General features: G+C 37.6%; 1 protein-coding gene across 4 annotated transcripts in view; it reads right to left on the bottom strand.

Moving 5' to 3' along the window:
- Positions 1-19,488, bottom strand: part of TOX (thymocyte selection associated high mobility group box) — a 226,871-nt gene that overhangs the window by 74,211 nt on the left and 133,172 nt on the right. For all 4 annotated transcript variants that reach the window (XM_052788436.1, XM_052788438.1, XM_052788435.1 and 1 more), the window contains exon 3: positions 17,772-18,014. In XM_052788436.1, the coding sequence (XP_052644396.1) occupies positions 17,772-18,014 (243 nt within the window). The remainder of the gene's footprint in view (positions 1-17,771; positions 18,015-19,488) is intronic.

Consider the following 19,488-nt stretch of genomic DNA (forward strand, 5'->3'; position numbering starts at 1 on the left):
TACTTGAATCATCTGAGGGGAAAATACATATTTTCAGTCATCATTTTAAATTGTTAAAAACCTATGAGACAGTAAGATCACAGTAAATACACAACTTCAATATGCTCTAATTCTGTGCAATTTATGAGATTTAAGCAAATATCAGTGAGAGTTTTAATTTGGATCTCCCAATAGCAGACAGGATTATTGTGAGTGTAATAGTTTTATGTTCAAGTGGGATTCTGCTGTATTAAACTCTTTGTTAAACAAATCAGTCAAGCTCTCTCTCTGGAATTTTAATTTGCACCTTTGTAGATGAGCAGTGTTTCACTTTTAATGTTTGATTATCAGCACATACTTTAAAGAGGCGAGATCTTACCACTTAGTATGAGTTTTCTTTCATTTTCACTTGAGTGGAATTATATTTTAGTCCAAAAAGGTTATGATTGCCTTTAGTTATGTATCTCCCAGGGCATTTAATTTGCAGTAAAAAACGCTCTGTAAAAAATGTTGCCATGTTGTCAACTTAACTAAAATCTGTTTTCTGTTAGGCTGCCAATGTTTGCGATCATGTTAACTGCAATAGCCCCGTCCTTTACCAATAGCAGTGCTCTCAGCAGCATTACCAGAATCAGTCTGGAAACAGAAACACAGCTCTAAGACTTCCATGACAAGGCAGCTCACTGCAAGACCCTTCAGCTTTCTTAATGCTGTCTCACCCTGATTCTTTCCTGCCAGGTAGGTAGCACATAAATAAGTCATCTTATCTCATCCTGATTTTTAGATTTGCTTTCTTACTCTAGTTCCAGTCCAGAATCTGAGAAACACTTCTAAGCCAAGAAGGACTTCTCCATCCCCCTGGCTCCCCAGCCATTCCTCTCAGCTGCCACTCAGACTCACTGTGCAAACTGCACGCACACGACCTCATCTGCTTTGCCAGAAAATGCAACAGTGGCCCCAGGTTGCACCAAGGATGCTGCACTCAGACAGACCCCAGGGCACTCTCAGTAGATCATGATCTACTGATTCACCATGCAGCAGCAGGGTTACAGTCGCTTCTCACTCAGGTGTTCGCATGGGAGTCAATGGAACTATTTTCATCATTAAAGGAAGGTCTGAAGCCTTTTAAAAGATCTTTATTAAATTGTATAAGAACAATTATGTCACTGTCTTAAGTCTCACAAGAAAGACTAAAAGACTGTAGACTAATAATAACTAATCATTTGGGCATTCTTATGGGCTACAAAACCAAAAAGTTAAGTTCTTGCTCTAAGTAATGCTGTGTAGAAGCCTAAGCTGTGGTCTCATACATCCAGCTGGATGGTCTGGATATTCTGGAATGGGCAGGTCTCTCACTCTCTCTCTTTTGATCTCCCTTTGTCTCATGTCCTGACCAGACAGTCCCAATTCTCAGAAAATATTGCCAATAAAAGATTGATCACAACTGATGTATTCCCCTCGCCTTGACTTTGGTTTCACTGTTCTGGAATTTTCCAATAAGAACCTTCTCTGCCAAAAATGTTCATCTAACTCTGGCTGCTGTTGAATGCCTGGAGAGCCTCAGTGGAAAATTAAACATCTCCTCACTGTTGGATGGAAGCCTACGATGAACGTATTTTTAGCACAGAAACAAGTAGTGAAGGCTAGGTATGAATGTGCAACCACTTCTGACCTTTTCTGAGACACAGCTACCATACTGTGTGGGAAGAGAGAAGGCAAGCTTATTTCACTCATGATGAATCCATGAGATCAATTCCAAACCCCTCCTTTTATTCACCACATATTGGCTAACTGTCTCAAACTTTCCTTCAAAAGTAAAATTTAAGTCCTAGCTAATGTCACTCTTAATTAGAAACAAGTAATGACATATCTTCTATAAGATTTTATTCCCAACTTCAAAAGGAGCTACCTAGGTTTGTTTGGTGTCTTTACTTTGAAGAAAGTGTCTTTTATTACTTATTTTAGTACAACACATTAAAATCAAATATCTCCTGTAGCAAAACGATTCAAGTCCCTGGAACTCAAATAATTTTCTAATAAAAAATGCATGAGACAAATAAATGCACTTTATGTTCCACAAGAAAAGGCAGTTTCAACAGGCTAATGCTCAGAGAAAATTCATTTTATCAACCAGCCATTTCATTCTTTGGTGCTGTTACAAGCTCCTTGCGGTTGCTAAGCAACCATAATTCATCGTACCTTTTAATGGATACTCTGCTACTGCTGAGAACATTAAGGTGAAGAGAATAAATGCCTTGGGTGAATCTTGAAATCTTTCATTATGCATGTCATTCTATTTCTGTAATGCTATAATGCTGAAATGTTTCCGTGGCAGGAAACTGAGTTGTGGTAATTGCATATTCCACTCATATATGTTTTGTAAGCAGAGCAGCACGTACTTGTCTAAAATGAGCTATTTCTAACATGATTGAAATTGGACTTTTCTACTTCTAAAGGTAGTAAATAAATCTGAGGGGAGAAAAAAAAGAATGTCTGGAGTAAAATGTCTTGAAATTTTCAGCAAGAGTGACAAAGTCCTATGGCATAAATTGAAAATAATCAAACAGGCTTGATTGTAACACACAGTGGTATGTGAATATATGGTACACAATTGAAAATGTAAAAAATACAATAAAGAAACCATATATCCTATGCAACTTGCATCTTTTTAAAACACAGGACATTCAAAGACAGATACATGTATGCTAGATCAGGCATCTCTCTCTGTATTATTAAAACAAATCTCAGGTTTCAGTTGAATGCAAATGAATATTATGTGCATTTCCCACCTCATTGTTTAGGGCCTTTTCTCCTCTTGAGAAATACTTCCTTATACCAGCCAGGGGGGCACCAGCATGCGTACGATTTCACAATTAGGTTTGTATTTTGCAAATAAATAGTAAGGACATTATAAGGTAAGATAGAGTGCTCAGATACTTTCAGTGATGGATAGCACTACAAAACCCTAAGATGGATTTGTTTTATGGGTTCAACCTGCATTTCTTATCCTGATTATCTTCTCTTTTACACCTGTGTATACCAGGTGATGTGCTCTTAAAAAAAGAAGCTATACTCAGATAAGACATAAATTAGTTTTTCCTTGTGTTGAACATTAGATTCAGGTTTGTATTTTATTTACTTTAGAAAGAATACAATTAGCCTTGGTGAGAAACTTGTTACATTTTTTGTACATACCTTTTACCTTCACTTTCCTTTTTACATGTCTGGGCTTGTCACTGGAAATGCTAAGTGACAAGCAATATTTTCACTTCTCTTCCTCAACCATTTACAGCACTCCCCTACCAGAGGCTGGTGACCTCAAACTCATCTTGAAGCTGCACGGGCAGTAATCCTGCATTGTGCAGGGAAGACCAGTCAGAGAGCTCTCACAGCCCTATCTGTTTTGATGTTGGAAAGGAAGGACAAAGTCAAACATTTTGCTTATTCTATCCAACTGTTGGTGAGGAGTGTTTCAAAATCACCTCTGCTAATCATCTGCTCTTTTTTTCACATTACTGCTGCATTTCTGAGTATTTTGGCAATACACTTCTTTCATTACATTGCATGAAGGTGGAGGGCCTCTTTCGCTGAGAAACTTTTTGAAATCTGTTCCTCAGGAAAGCGATTTGGAGGAAAAAGATGGGGAAGATGTTGCATATATGTACACAGATGAAGAGAAGGAACTGATGGAGTTGCAGGACGGAGTTAGAGACTTCACATCAATCTACTCTAAAGTGATTGTACTTGTTGAACAGCCCAAGGGGAAACCAACACACGGTAGTAACAGGAAAAGTAGGAAAGAGTTAAGAGGTTCCAAATCTGGGATAATGCAAAGTTAAAATAAATGCATAAATATGTGAAACCAAATTATTTCTTTATTTTTTCTTCTTCTCAAGTACTCATACAACTCTACTATCCACCAAAAGAAAGCATATTTCCCTTTTCTTTCCCCCTCTTTTCTTCTCCTTCCCTCCTTATTCTTTCTTTTGTCTACTACTAGTGGCAAAAAACAATGTGTGTTTTGTAACCACTGTCTGATTACTTTCCGGTAAGGAAAATGTTGCCTTTCCTCAAACCACTGATGTTTCCTCCAAAACCGTCCACCAAAGTAAAAGAGTGAGATAAAGGAGCAGTAGCTTAGCTGTCTGATTTTCAAAGACTGTTTCACCCTTGTAAATGTAATTTGCTGATGCAAATCACTCATTCCCATCGCTCCAATCATTTGCTATGCACAGTTTCATTAGTGGAGTCTGCATGAACCTGAAGAATGGCTCAAAAATTGTGTCTCCTAATGATTCTCCTTGTTCTTTTCTGCTGCTTAGAGGATGGTGATCCCAGTGAGTAGCTACAGCCTGGAAAAGTCTTAGAAGGCAGAATACTGAACCACTTCTGACTGTTCATATTCTTCCACTTAGGTTTTCAAAACTATGGGAACAAATAGTGGACTTCCACATCAGAATAACAGGTGTGGAATCATAGCAGTCATGCTTCAAAGTCTTCCTGAAAAATATTTTCTTACATTTCTTGGAATCACTTGATCACATCTACAGTAAGACAGGGGCAAATCCAAGGCTTTGTGTTATCTTAAATTGAAATAATGTCTTAGGTGCAGCAATATGATGAATGCTACTTATATCTTTTAAAAGACCTATTACTTTCTCTTGAAACACTTAATTGTGGATCAGATACAATGCTTACGGTTGAACGAATCTACAAGTCCTAAACTTAAGAAAATTTATGCTTAGGTAATTCCACATTTCCTCTGGTGCAAACCTGCTTTGGCCAATGTCTTGCAGTTTTAACAAGGGTCAAAAATAATATAATAAAAGAATGCAAAATTAATACTTGAAGCTTCACTATGAAGTAAAGAAAGAAGATACTTAATATCATTTATCAAAGTAGAAAGAGAACAGCAAACTGAGACCTAACCACTGGAAGGTCACAGCCAATAACATTTCTGCAAATAGAAATGGGTTGCAGAAGCATCAAATGCAAATTACTGTTTGCTGGAGAATTTTAATAGAGTTCTACGTCACATTATAAAATGTTTAATTGTAACCCCATTTTAATAACACCATCTGATTAAATGAAAAGACGTCTTGCTGATCGCAATTACAATCTGTCAAACTGCGTATTTATTTACAGTTTCGTTTCCTAAAACCATAAGATAAAAAAAGGAAACTCTATTCAGCTTGTCAGCAAACTATAATTATTGTATATCCTTCTGTCAGTTTCTGCATAAAACTTTTGGTTCTAAAATGGATCTAATTATAACTACATCAACATTTTTATAAATGCTTGCTTTCCCTTTCCCCCCCTTCCCTCCCTCCTTCATCAGTGACTTCTTTGTTGCAAACTCAGGAGGAAAAACTTTTTCTAAGTAAGTAACATTTGTTTCTCTATTTTATCTTTTCTATCCTAAGTTATTGTTAGAATAAAGAAGACTCTATTCAATGTAAATATTATTTATGGCAGTGCACCTTCCTAGCACTGTACTCAAGCAAAGCCACGGGATTAGGACTCTATTGGTTTTTTTCTGCTTTGGCATTAATGTCTTGAATATCAGCTGAGAAACTCTTTCCAAGTATATCATGTAGCTCATCTTCTACAAAGTCTATTTATTGTAATTTATAACCTTTCACAAGAAACAATTTGCCAGACAAACAAGAAATGAGTCCAAATGTCTGAACACTAGTGTATGTATCAACCAGTTATAGAAATTACATCGCAAAGAAAGGTCTATTAAATCATCTAGCTCATCTCCCAGCCAGTGCAGGATTTTCCCATACGTACATGTTCCAGTGCTTTAACACTACCTGGCAGACTATTCGGGTGACATTACAGGGTTTTTTTCCAGCCTTTGCCTGTTGCTTATTTTTATCACATTTCTTGCAGTGACATTCCTTAAGTACCATAAACAACTGTTCCTTCAGCCTAACTTTCTGCGTAATGGATGATGACAAATAAATATAACATTGAACATATGCATATAAACATTTTTAAAAAATAACACACTATAGCTGAACCTTCAAGAAGAGTCATTTTGCTCAGTGTAGGTTATGGGCTAATACAATCTGGATCATGATTACATGCTAATAAGATTTGGGAAAAGCTGATTATTTTTCTACTGTTTCTTAAATGGTCAAGTCAGCTGTGAACCAAAACAGTCTGAGTTAATATACATCCTCTTGATTATTTATTTCCTGCATGTTCCATCAACATGTATTACCTATCATTCATTCTTAGATAAATATACATTTTATAAATATAAATATGTACATATATAAGCACACTTCAAAAATAAAAATAAATAAAAGACAACTGAAAAGATTAAATGGTCTGCATTAACCTCCACTGACTGCTGGGTTTTACGTATACAAAGAAGTAGGTGAATTTTTAAGTTGAGGACCTGTACCCAGAGCTTGCCCAAGGAGTCTGTGCAGTTGCCATTAGAGGAATTCTCTAAAAAATGTTAGACAAATACATGTCAGAAATGACAAACGTATGCAGTATCCTGCTTTTGGGTAGATGACTTTTTAAAGTCCTCCTTTATGCTAGATTAAGGGAGGGACCTTAGGGTTCCTCCCAGACCAATTTCTGTAATCTGGTAAGTAACACAACATTAAGGCTGCACTGAGTCAGGATCCAAGAGGTCAGGTTACTCATGTAACTTTTTCCTGTAGTGCAGCTTTGCTATACTGACTTTAATTATATGATAATCAAAATAATAAAATTTTTTTCAAAACAGCACATTAGATGATATTTCTTCTCTTCAGTCTTGTTACAGCTTGCACTAGTTTTCCAAATGTTACAAATAAAACCATTTCAGAATTATGACAGCAGAGTATGGCTTATTATTGACAAACACTTTTGTTGGCACACCCTTAATCTGATATAATCTGAAATCTAAATTTTCTCGATTTATGAACAAATGAAAGCATCTGCTATAGGGCTATCTCTGTTTCTGTTGAAACTGTGGGACAGCCACTGCTAGAGTTGGACAGGATCAACATTAGGCCAGAATATTGCTGAAAATCCCACTGAGATTTTCAGCCAGTCACAGAGCTCCTAAAATGCAGTTCAGAGGCAGAAGCCACAAACGACGAAGTTAGTGCAACAATGCTGGCCACAATTAAAATTACACAGGCCAGGCCCCAGGCAGAGAACTTTCCTTTCGTGTGTTTTTCCCTCCCTGCATTCACGAAAGCTGATTGCGAGTGAGAAGAAACACGCGTGCTATGCGACCGGCTTGTAAGGCCTGGGACTGGGAGTCTGGGGCAGCAGAACATCAAACTCTGGTCAAACAGATGCTTCACTTCTCCCTAGAGCTGACTGCATTTCAAGGGCAGGCAAAACAACCCTCGCACCTTTTCCATGGCTCTTAAGGCTACTGTATCACTTCCAGGCTGCATGATAGCTGAAAGGTCTCAGCTATCATTATAGGCAGTCACCGTAATAGCTTTATATTAGATGTGTAACACATGGCAGTTAATTCCTACCCTTATTACACTTGAGGACTTCTGCTAGTTCTAATATTGAAAGTTGTCTCTCACCATGCTGCTGCCCACCTTTGTGTTACTGATAATCAGACGTGCAATCAGCTCCTGGTAATACTTTCGTTATTATGGGTCCCACAGTGTAGACTCATCTTCTTCCTCTCCCTTAAGATCTGTGTCTTTCACCCTTTTCCAACTTGGGACTCATCTGTATTTGTGTATTGTGAATTACATTTTATTGGGTTTTTAATAATGTAAATGTCTTTCTATTCTACAATATAGTACTTGCCAGATATGAGGAACTGATATTGCAAATACCTATTTGTACTATTATTAGTATATTATCTTATAGCTAATTAGTGACTACAAAGCACTTCATGCCACAAGAAAGGCACTGCAGAAGAACAGAGTGCTGCTAGCATTATTTTTCAAATGCTGTGGTTTATTTTTTCTAGAAAAAATAACTTTTAAAAGTTTTGCCAGTGGTTATTTTACACTGTATACTTTCTGTCAGGCAATTTAAGCTGCACTTAATATCCAGATCAGCACTAAGCCTATTGCACTAAACACTTTTTATGCTACTTCGTAAGAAAGGGGAGTGTAATAAAATTCATTAAACTGAGATCCCACACTTGAGCATTAGGGCATGTGTAGGACACTGAAGCTTAGTTACTGAGTTAATCTCTGAAATTCTTTATGTGTGAATGAAGGCAATCTTAAAGTGTATTAGAAGGAAGTCCCATCTCTGAACAAAAAAGTGTTGCACTCTCATCAAGAGCCTGATCCTGTAAATCCTCCACGTGCAGGGCTTTTTTGCTAAAGGACCAGAACATCTAATTGCAAATGTTTTTTTCAGTTTAGACCACTTCTGTAAGGGTCAAGTTAAGGCACCTGTAGCCCAATATCACCACTGTCAGGAAGTGGAATTTTGAAGATGGGATATGGAGTAGCCTCATCTTGTCATCCATTAGGTATGCCATGTCTTACTTTAGCAACTAGGCTACTTCCTCTACTAACTCAAATAGCAAAGGTACCTATTATTAAAGTTACTAACTTTAATTATTAATTATTTAGTTTTTAAATCTTTAATTAATATTTTTTAAAATCTTTAATTATTAATTATTTAATTCTATTATTAAAGTTACTAGCTGTCAGACACTGCAACCTCACTCATAACCCAGGGATTTGGTAAAAAATTTCTATGATGCAGCCATGTGCAGTACGTTGATTAAATCTGTTGCACTTATTTCAATAATTTGGCTCTAGTTTCAGTCTCTGTTTAACATACAACGTGGATCCACAATTTGGGGAGAAGGGGGATGTTGCAGATGCTATGTCCTGTCTTTTACATTCCCTTTCCAGCAGAGGGCTTCAGTGATTAACAGTGTGATACATACATACACATATGCGTATCCATGTATATATGTATATGTATGCATGTACCCAGAACACTGCAGTCCGCATCATCTTCAGGTCAGGGTAGGCACACAGAGTGCCACGTCACTACCTGTAACATCTCCTTTGTCTCTTTTCCTTCCCTACAGGTTGCTTGAAATAGGAATGTTGGGTACACACTGATAATATGTGAGATAAACCATAATGCCTTTGTTCACCTGAATTCAGATGGAAAGGGTTCATTTCTGTGGGTTCTGCAACTGAAAGATATGCACAACCATGCCTTAGAGGTGTTCCTCACTCCATAATGCTTCTTGCTGCCACTACATACTTTAAGTCCTTTTTGGTAACTATCCATCCGTGATATGCACAGAAAATGAATTAAGAACATTCATTTTCATATCTTTATTGTTCATATATAGAGGCAGCAGCATGTACAACATGCCATAAATGCAGTTCAGAGGTGTGTAAGGAAGGCTACAGAGATCCTAAGTTGCATACATGTGGCTGAAGTACAGCATTACACTAGCAGTAAAGGTTAAAGATTTACATGCTGTCCCCAGGGAATCCCAACATGAGAAAGAGCATTTACATAGTGTGTCTGTACAGACTTTGTATAAACGAAGGGGGGAAAAAACAGAGAGAAAGACATCAATCTAAAATGAACCTTTATATTATTGAAAGGACCAGGGGAGGAGTAGACATCCTTACACTTTAAGCATTTCTTAATTGCCTTGAGAAAGAACAAGGGATAAAAATAAGAAATGAGTAATTTTTCACTGATGATTGTTTCTCCAAATCACAAAACACTACCAAGCAGATTTTTTTCTTCCCTTCCTGAAAACTCAAAACAATGATACTTAAAGTTTTGTAAAACCATTAAAACAGATAAAAAACCTGTGAGAGTATTAATTGGACCTTTTAAATTCCTTCAACTCAGAGAAATCAAGAAGGCCAAGAATGTGGTTTTTCTCCTGAAGTGAATTTTGCTAAATATCTATGACTACATAGGCAAGACTAGACGAGGAGAATTCACACTCCATTCTAGCAGGTGACACCAGCATGAAGCTCTGGGCTGCTGGTGTCCCACCGTTCAGCAGACTCATGTAGCACATCTGAACTTCCAGCACGCAAATGGCAGCTTGAGTTAAGACAGTGCATGCCATAGTGGGACTGGTTTTGTCCATACAAGATATCTTTCTACTCCCTGAACAAGATAGGATGAGATGATGAATGTGATACAAATCCATGAAGGGTGTCTGCAGTCTTCTCAACTGCTTTCAAGTTTCAAGGAATGAAAATGCATGCATTTAAATAACGAAACAGGTGGAAGGAGAGGCTACTCCACCTGATGCACAAAACTCTCCCTTTCATCTGCACTGTGGGCTTCTCATTTGTTTTTATCTTCACAAAAGCATCTTCACAGTTTTCAAGAAAGATATTTCACTTCTATTCCATCTATAGGCCTTAAGATCACTAAGATTTTTTTTTTGCCAAAGACTGAGTCTTCAGAAACATTTCATTATCTTGCTGTTCTTGACAACTACACGCGATGTTAAAAGCAGCAGATTAAAGTCAACAATCTCTGCTGCTGAAACCCCTGAATTTCTGACATTTTCTGAGAGTTATGTTTCCTCTATTTGCATACTCTATTATCTGTTTTGTTTGACACTTGCAGCTATGATGCTGCTTATGCATTAATCACTCCTGTGAGTACTTCACATGTGAGGTGTTGTATAATCTACCACCCACAACTGAAGGCTTTCTCTCCGTACCACATTCATCATGTCTTAGCCTGTGCTTATCTGGTTAAAGTCTAAGAAACAATAATTAATACCACTACACATATTTTTTTTTTCTTACTTTTTTATGTGGCAAATAAATTCCTATCAGACAATGGGTAACCGCTGTGAAAAAAGTTCACCAAAGCATTTTCTACTGAAGGCTGTTTTCAAAAATAAAATACGTCACCTTGTTATATCTTCTCGAAATTACACTGAAGTTGTTTTCCTAATGAATTTGTGAAATATGTGCGCCACATGGAGTCTCAACAACCACACTCAAATAAGCAGAATGCTGTATTTCCCAACTGACAGTTTATCAACAGCTTCATTGCCAATTTTAAAAATGAGACCTGGAATTATACTAAAAAAAGTTCTGGTCATTTGTGTACAAATATTTTCCTACAATAATGAGCAAATATTTACTTGCTCTATCTTTAAGGTAAGTTCTTAGTACTTACAGACAGAAAGTATAGCTTTACCAGGTATTTCAAGACCATAAAAAAAGCTAAGTTCATGAAAAACACTAGCCACAAATATTTTCACAGCAATGCTAGTCCTAGCTGACCTCAGGAAGGTGGGGTTCATCAATAGCCTGCACCCACAGAGTGTTTTCTTCCACTCTGTTGATTTTCTCTTGGAAGGGAGAAACTGTAGAGCTGCTACCAGTTGAGGTGCTATCAGCAATGTTCCCCCTGCTATGTATGCATAGACTAATGTTTACTGCCGAGAGCTCCTGAGGGACAAATGTGACCCACAGGAAGGTTCTGGCACCCCCGCTCTAGTGGGGGGGTCATTAGACCAGTTCCAGATAGAGCACATCTTTTTGAGAGATGCCCCATCTTGATTTCAATTCTGAGGTACAGAGAACCAACCACCTCCCATAGTACATTATCTAAATGGTAAATTTCTATCACTGTTAAAAATGCATGCTTTGTTTCCATACTGATTTTATACAGCTGTAATTTCTAGACATTGAACGTTTTAATGCTTTTTTGTAGCATGGTGAAGAGCCTTCTACTAGCAGATATGCAATATGCAGGTATTTATAAAATCTTGATAAAGTTACATCTTAATCAGCTCCTCTACATATCCTTTTTGTTGTCTTTCTGATGACAAAAGAGTGGAGCAGACATCAGAAGTAAGGAAAGATAAACATGATGTCCCAGAGCCCTTGATGGAATAAATCGTGATAATTCTACTGAAGACAATAAAGTTATGCCGACTGACATCAGCTGAAGATTTGGCTGTGTATCCCTATGGTTAGGCTGTTTGACAAAACATACACTAACTATTGTAACCTTTTGCCACACAAGGCTTATTTCAGTGAGAAAATCCAGCTCATAAAATATGGTGTTTTTTTTTTAAAAAAAAAAGGAAAAGAAAGATATCCTGCAAGAATACAAAGTTGCTTAATAAAAGAAAAAAAAAATACTTTAACACAAGATGTTCCATGACCTTAGCTTTATGATTTGGTGGTTTTGATGGCAATAACTCACTGCAATAAAATTTGGGGGTAGCAGCAGGTCTATGTAGCATAACAGTAAATTTTGATGTAAACTGAAGACCAGAGCCTGGTAATGAGGCACAAATGTGAAGTATTCACCAGAGACTAAAAGTATCTTCTACCACTGGCATGCAATACAAGCTAGAAAAAAGTATCCAAGCATGATGTAAATGTCAACACTTAAGTTAGAAGGGGAAAATCTTTTGTTTTGTTACAAAAGTTATTCATCTTGTTCATCAGAAATAAAAAATTTCTGTTTGACTCAGTAGTTTGCACTAACACTTAAAGGTGCCAAAAAAAAATCAACCATATAGGTCAGCCTCAAGATGAGTCATGAATACTGAATTTAAACTAATATGTAAGAAACTGGTAAAACAAATTCTCTTAAATAAATCCCAGCTACCACAACAACAATCTCCTGTATTGGATTTATTAGCAACTGTACTGTGAATAAGAAATACTAGCTTCATTCTACCTGAGATGAAAAATGAAAAAAAAAAAGTAGCTGTCCGCTTTCTTCCCTGTTATATAGTGCCACATTTTGTTTAAGATATTACTCTCTCATGGGCTGCATATCTAAAAAATATAATTCATGAAAAAGTATAATGTAATTGTTTGGGCTTTGATAAATTGGGGCATAATGTTAAATAATTATTCACTGCCTTTATTCTTCTGTCAAAGTGTGCAAAAAAAAAGCACTTTTTATTGCTTTTTTTTTTTATATAAGGACATGGGCCTTTGTGACATGCATTTTATTTTAAACTAATGCTTCTATTATTCCACATCTGAATAATTATAGCTGACATCATCTACTCTTCCGTGTCCTAGCAGATCTTTAGCTCTAGTCCACTGTTACATATTTTATGCATTACATGAAATAAAATACCTAAAGATTTTGAAAATATTTATTTTAAAAACAGCAATGAAATTGTCTGTAATCACATTTTCTGCTGTGCTTTGAAAGCAGCATTATTCAATATGCCAGTGGTCTTTTCCATAAGAGCAACATATTAGAAATTCATGCTGCTCTAATATATCTGAATTCATTGATGTACTGCACTCCCTACAGACCTAAAGAAACATTTTTGCTTCAGTTTCATATGTCCTGCACATTACCTACTGATGTGGTAGTTGTCAAAACAGTTGTACAGTAGCCTTTGAATTCAAAGTGTGCCTTGACTATATACTAAAACTGACAATAAACCTAAGTATATACATTATGCTGGCTTTTGTTGCCAGCACAAGTAGAGCATTTGGGAAATAAATCCCCTGATTTTATTGCCTTTTAACATCTTTTCCACTTTAAACTTCAAACCCAGAAATTTGAAGCATTTCAAGAAACTAAAATCTCTTTTATTTCTTTCTTGTAAATTTTCTATAGTATACCATCATGAGCCACATTTCAAAAAGATCAGCACAAGATTATAAATGAAAGCATTCAGAAAATAGGGTTTTTTTCCTCTATGTAAAAACAGCACTGTGAATTTTAACCCTGGTTTCTGGGGGAAAAAAGCAATCATCTATAGGATATACTAAAGAAGCTGAAATGTCTGTAGTTTTATTGATAAAATGAACACACAGTAAAACTCATTTTATAGAACACATCCAAAAGCATTTTTACAGACAGACACACATTCTCATAGTGATGGTATATACATGCATTTGTTTGCAAATGTTAGAAGGGTATTTCTTGTGGTCCTTGGAATATTTCAGGAAAATTCATGCAAACAGAGAACTGCTGGCAGGTCACGCCCCAACTAGAACTGAACCAAACCTACAGAGGGCTACATTCAACTGTAGTAAATCAGGAAGGGATCCCCATTTCATTACTTACTTATAAACAAACATGCCTACAGGACCATCAGTACATCTTCATTAAACAGCTCGCTCTCTCTCTAATTGGATCCACTTAAGAAGCAGGAATAGAAGTCATGTCCATTTTGAAGGAGGACTTTAGAGAGCTCCCACACATAGCTGACCATGTTGGGGCTGGACTGTGTTCATACCACTGTGTGTCACATTCTGCACAAATTCTGTAGGCTTCTGAACCCCCAATATCCAGATATAATGAGCATCTAAAGAAATCTGCATGTGACAGCACGGTATAAATTAGTGTGCATGTGCATGTGTGTACATGCCTGTATGTCACCTAAGCAGAAAACAGAAAAACACAAACATAGAAGCCAATATATGAACTGACAGCAGAATAATGAGAAAGAGAAATTTTAGTGATTTTTTTTTTTAAGTAGTGGGGGTGCAATAGGAAGTCCAATCAATCAAAAAAACTTCAAAGAAGGCTAATTCCAAATGTAAGTATCAGGCACAGTAAATGGCAACGGGAAATTTTCATCTCCCAGCATTGTAAAATTTTTCAGAAAGAATTCCCACAGTGTAAAAAATCAGTAAGAAGCTGGTCCCTAAATAGAATTCACTGAGCTGGTAGTGGGCTCTTATTGTGTGTACTTAAGCACTTCCACAGAGGAGAAATCTTAGAGAGCTTGGGGCAAATCCTGCAATCCTCACTCAAAGGGATTTCATCTGCAGCCTGGAGGGAGTGCTGCACAGTATGAAACCAGGACTTCTAATGGGTGGAGTTTTGAAGGGGTTTTAGAAGGGGTACATCCTCAATTTTCAATCTGTCCAAAATCACAGAAATCCTCATCTGAAAACACCTGGTAGGTGAGATGAAAGAAAAATGCTATACTCAGTGTACAAACTATTTTCCTACTTTGTTTCTGAGCTCACTGTGTTTCCTTTCTCTCATTTGGCTAACATTAATTAATGCTTTGTATATAAAAACACCAACTGAAAACCCCTCACTAGTTCTAACACAGACAAAAAGGAAGGTATTATTGCTAAAATACTAACATGGGTTAAAAACTGGCTAAAAGGAAGGATGTTGAAAGGAGAAAAAAAAACCAGACCAAATTCAATCAGAGGCACATTGCACTGCAGCTGAATTTGTCCCAATATAAGTAAAATTTGCTGAAGATGTGAAATTAATTAGGGATAGAGAACAGCCAACAGATTGATTTCTAAGAATATTTTTTCTAAAATCACTCATTAGTGCCCTGAAAAATGAAGTGATACATGGTTTCCAAATACACTAAGCGGTAGTTGATATACCAGAAATTATATGGCACCAAGAGTTTAGATAGATTGGAGAAACATGTACAATATTTTCTGTGTGAGGCAATATAAAAGTGATTTAGGCAAGTACTTGTTAAACGGATCAGAGTTTGATGAGATAGTAAAAAGGAAACTTAGAGATGAGTAATAGCAAGAGAAAAGAGTCATATTGAAGAAAAAACGCAAAAGGTTCTGGATTATAAAGAAGAGCTTCAAATCTAAGTAAAGAATGCTAACTTTACAAAATCCTCTGTCTTTCTTCATCAATGGAAAGCCAAAAGGACAATGGGGCCATTCCATTCACTGAAGAAGTCACTGAATTAACTGAAGAATTAACTTAAACTATCTCCCTCAAGTTAATTTCTCTCAAGTTATCAAATTCAAATCAGAAGAACAATACAGCCAAAGTGTTTGAACTGTACAAAATCGTGGTGTTAAAATCCTACCAGTTGTACTAACATGAGATGTAGCTTAATCCTCTTGACAGACAAGCCAGCTTGAGTTAAAACTATTGCTAGTTAAGAGGCCCTCTTGTGTGCAGGGGTCATGCAAGTTAGGAATAACAGTTGACTTAGCCTATGATGCTTCAAGGATCATGCTTTATTTATTGAACGAATCCTCAAAAATGACTGTAAAAATTTAGCACATATTTTCTTGACATCTGATTTTCATTTTTTCTGATCTTCACTAAGTCCCAATAGCAAAATTGCCTAGTTATATTATTCAGCTTTTTTGTATTTGCTCTTGATGCAATAATTCACTATGATGATCTACAAACTCTCAGGGCCCTTTGTTCAGAGCTTGTTGCAAGAGGTTAATGTGGAACATCAGAGCTTAAAAGAATGCATAGTTTTGAGCCATAGCCATGGCTCAAAAGAGGTCAGTTCAGTGAAATACTGCTTGTCTTGACTGGAGTGCCAAGTGTTTCTCTTACTTTTTCAAGTCCTTTCATTGCTCTGATTCTCAGAATCCTGCACAAGATTTAGCTCATGCTCTTTAGTGCACACCATCAGCTTTGTAGAAACGCAAGCAAAATCTAAAACATTTCAACAAAGTATATTTATATTTCTCTATGAAAATCTGCCTCTCCTCCCCTCCTCCCATTGAACATAACCCTGGGGTCAGATTCTGACCTCAAACACAAAGCATGCAACATCCTAGTAAATCAATAACAACTAAGCAGCACATAAGAAGCCAAGACTAGCCCCCCTGCAGTACAGCTTGTTGGACATCCTCAGAGGGAATGCAGAGCTCCTTGAAATCAAGGCAGCTTTATTTTAATTAAGTTGCAATGACAGCTCTGCCTTGTGACAAGGCAGATTTTTGTTGTAAACTGTCTGTTTTCTGGCCACAATGGCCCCTGGCTCGGGGCTGTTAGTCTGAGGGGCTGATGGGGAGCTCAGCCTAGATCCCTCAGCCCCCAAACTTCCATATGCTGCTTCAGCTCCCAGGCTCCCAGGACTGATTTATGGTTTTTGGGTAATGTGATGGGGACCTAGCAAACTGGAAGCCTAGACAGACTCAGTCCCTAAGCACAGAGCCTCCCAGCTGGGACACAGGGCCCTGAGCCTCTGATCCTTCAATGAGAAGCCTAGACCCTTGGATCTCTAGGAACGGCAGACCCCAAACTTCGGCTGTCCAGACCTGCAGTTTCTGGGCAGCCCACATAGCAGAGTGCCTGAAGTGCAGTGAGCCCCACACAATGCCGGGCCCCACCCTCTTCCATGGGATTTTTAACTCTTTGGCTTAGAATTGTACATCGACGTGAAATAATCTTGTCTGGAGCTGCTATGCGAGGAATATACCAATTATTTGTAGAGGCCACTTGGAAGTGTAACATGCAAAGTAGCTCTGCAGTTGTTGCAAGCAATTTAACATTCAAAGAAGTGATTTATAATATAAGGCTTCCCAAGATTATGACCATAATGACTATCTGACAGACTTTATAAGCAAATCGTCCAGTCATTTCGATTGGATTCTGGCTGGCTAAAGACTGGGAACTGTAAAAAGGCTATAAGATTTGGCCTAGAATCAGAAATAACATTTGCTGTTTTCCAAACGTGCGGTAAACAAGAAAGGAGATATTAAATTTTTGTACGTCTCTCAGCACATGCAAATGAGAATGGCAAGAGCCTCGTCAGACAAACAGAACAACGGCCATCTGGATCCAAACACTGAACCAATGGAAGTCAAACCCTTGAGCCTCCTTTTGTCATTATTTACATCCACGTAAAGCAGGAGTAATTCTACTCAAGGTGGCAGGTAACATCCAGGCTTTGATGAACTCAGCTGTAAAACCCCCACCGCCTCTGGTGGGAGGAGAATTTGACATAGGGAGTGCGATGTAAAACCCAGAGTCAGGGCAGCTCGCTCCATGACGTGAGTGGTGCAGGAGCTGGCCTCTCGGAGGATTTCAAACAGCTCTGTATTTCCACGATTTTGCAACTTAAAGCAGAACAGAAGGGAAAGACTAAAAATGCTTACCACAGAGAGGGAATTGGAAAGCAGTGTCCCATCTTGGCCAAGCATGTTGGAAACTGTAATTTCAGGTAGATCCATGTTTTGTGGGTGGAATGGAAGGAGGCCGTTGTGGTTCATGGGATGACACAGAGAGTGGTATCCAGACTCTATCTCATTCAAGTGCACCAGGGAGTGGTCAGGCAGTGACGGAGGAGTTATAGGAGGTATGTTAAAATCTTCACTTTCAAGACTTGGGCCAGGAAAAGACTGGGGGAAAAAAAAACCAACAACAAACGGGAAGTGCTATGAAAATCGTATGAATATTGGTCAAGAATAATAATAAAAGTCACACAAAACAAACAAAAAGAGCCCAACTCACATACTTCTAAGCAGGAGCTTCAATTTAACAAAGAGAATATTTTAAACACCCATATATTATAACAGTGGCATTTCACCATTATGTATGGAAGAAAAATTGCCTCTAAGGCATAAGAATCTCTGATACTTTCACAGCTTCCATTAGAAAGAGATTTTTTTTTAAAGAAACTGAATTCAAACAGATTTCAAGGGTCCTATTAAAATTTTCCAAGAGCGTTCATCTAGCTGAATACCTTTTTCATGGGAATTGTGGAAAAGGGAATGAAATTTATAAAATTAACATTGGCTTAAAATGTTTCATAAGACTCCCTGCTACTCAGATCAAGAATTATATAGTGAAGAAGAAAGGTACCGCTTTTAGGCTTACAGGAGAACCATGCATTTGTTCTGCTACAAAGAAAAACAAATAAATACAGAAATAGTACATACCTTGTATGAATATACTTTGTGTTTATAAAAATACATTTACGGTGTCTCAAAAACACTGATTTTTCCTTTCTTAATCTATAAACTCAATGATACATACATTTGTCAGTCATCTAAATGAGTTACTCCACAAAGTAACTGTTTAGTCTTTTGTTGTCCGCTGCCATTAAGTCATCCAACTCAATCTGATCCAAGGAAAAGCCACGGGCAAAGTCAGAGTAATGCACCAAGGTGGATAATTGCTATTATTTATCTACACTCTTTGTACAGCAGGTAGGCTCATTTCAGGGATAGGGGTGGGTATGCTCGTATTTCTTAAAGGAAAAAGGTGAGCAGGGTTAGATACGTGATCCAAACCAAGAGTTAAAGGGACCAGTTGCAGCGGTTCCGCCCAAAAGCCTGCTCCGCTTTTCCGAGAACAGCCACAGTTCTCCTTTGCCAAGTGATCAGTCTTTGCACATCCCATGCCTATAGTCATGAGGTTTACAGCACAGAGACTACTTCCACCCTTCCTGCCCCTCTGGAGCAATGCAGCCCTGCTTTGAGTGCTGCTTTTGTTAATTCTGAAAGTGCAAGGATTATACATTCTGCTACACTGATACATTCTGCTCCTGCAAAGTATCTTCAGGAAAGATGAAAATGAGAGCACAATTTCAAAGACCAGCTATTAGAAGAAAATGTTTTCCCCAATACGAGTTTGCAAATGGAGGACAGTATGGTGAATGAATTCATGCAGAAGCACAAGGGAAGAATCAATGCCCAATTACGAACAAAGGGGTTTTTCATTAGTCATCATAGTAATACTGTCCTCCCGATGCCCAAGGTTACTGTTCTCTGTATGAGCATGGATATAAAAACTTAAATCAGACCAACAACAGTGTTACATGTTTTCAATGAGCTGCTGAACACAGAAGAACCTACTCTACTGCACATTGCC

The sequence above is a fragment of the Harpia harpyja genome, chromosome 5, assembly GCF_026419915.1.
Source record: "Harpia harpyja isolate bHarHar1 chromosome 5, bHarHar1 primary haplotype, whole genome shotgun sequence".
Lineage (NCBI taxonomy): Eukaryota > Metazoa > Chordata > Aves > Accipitriformes > Accipitridae > Harpia > Harpia harpyja.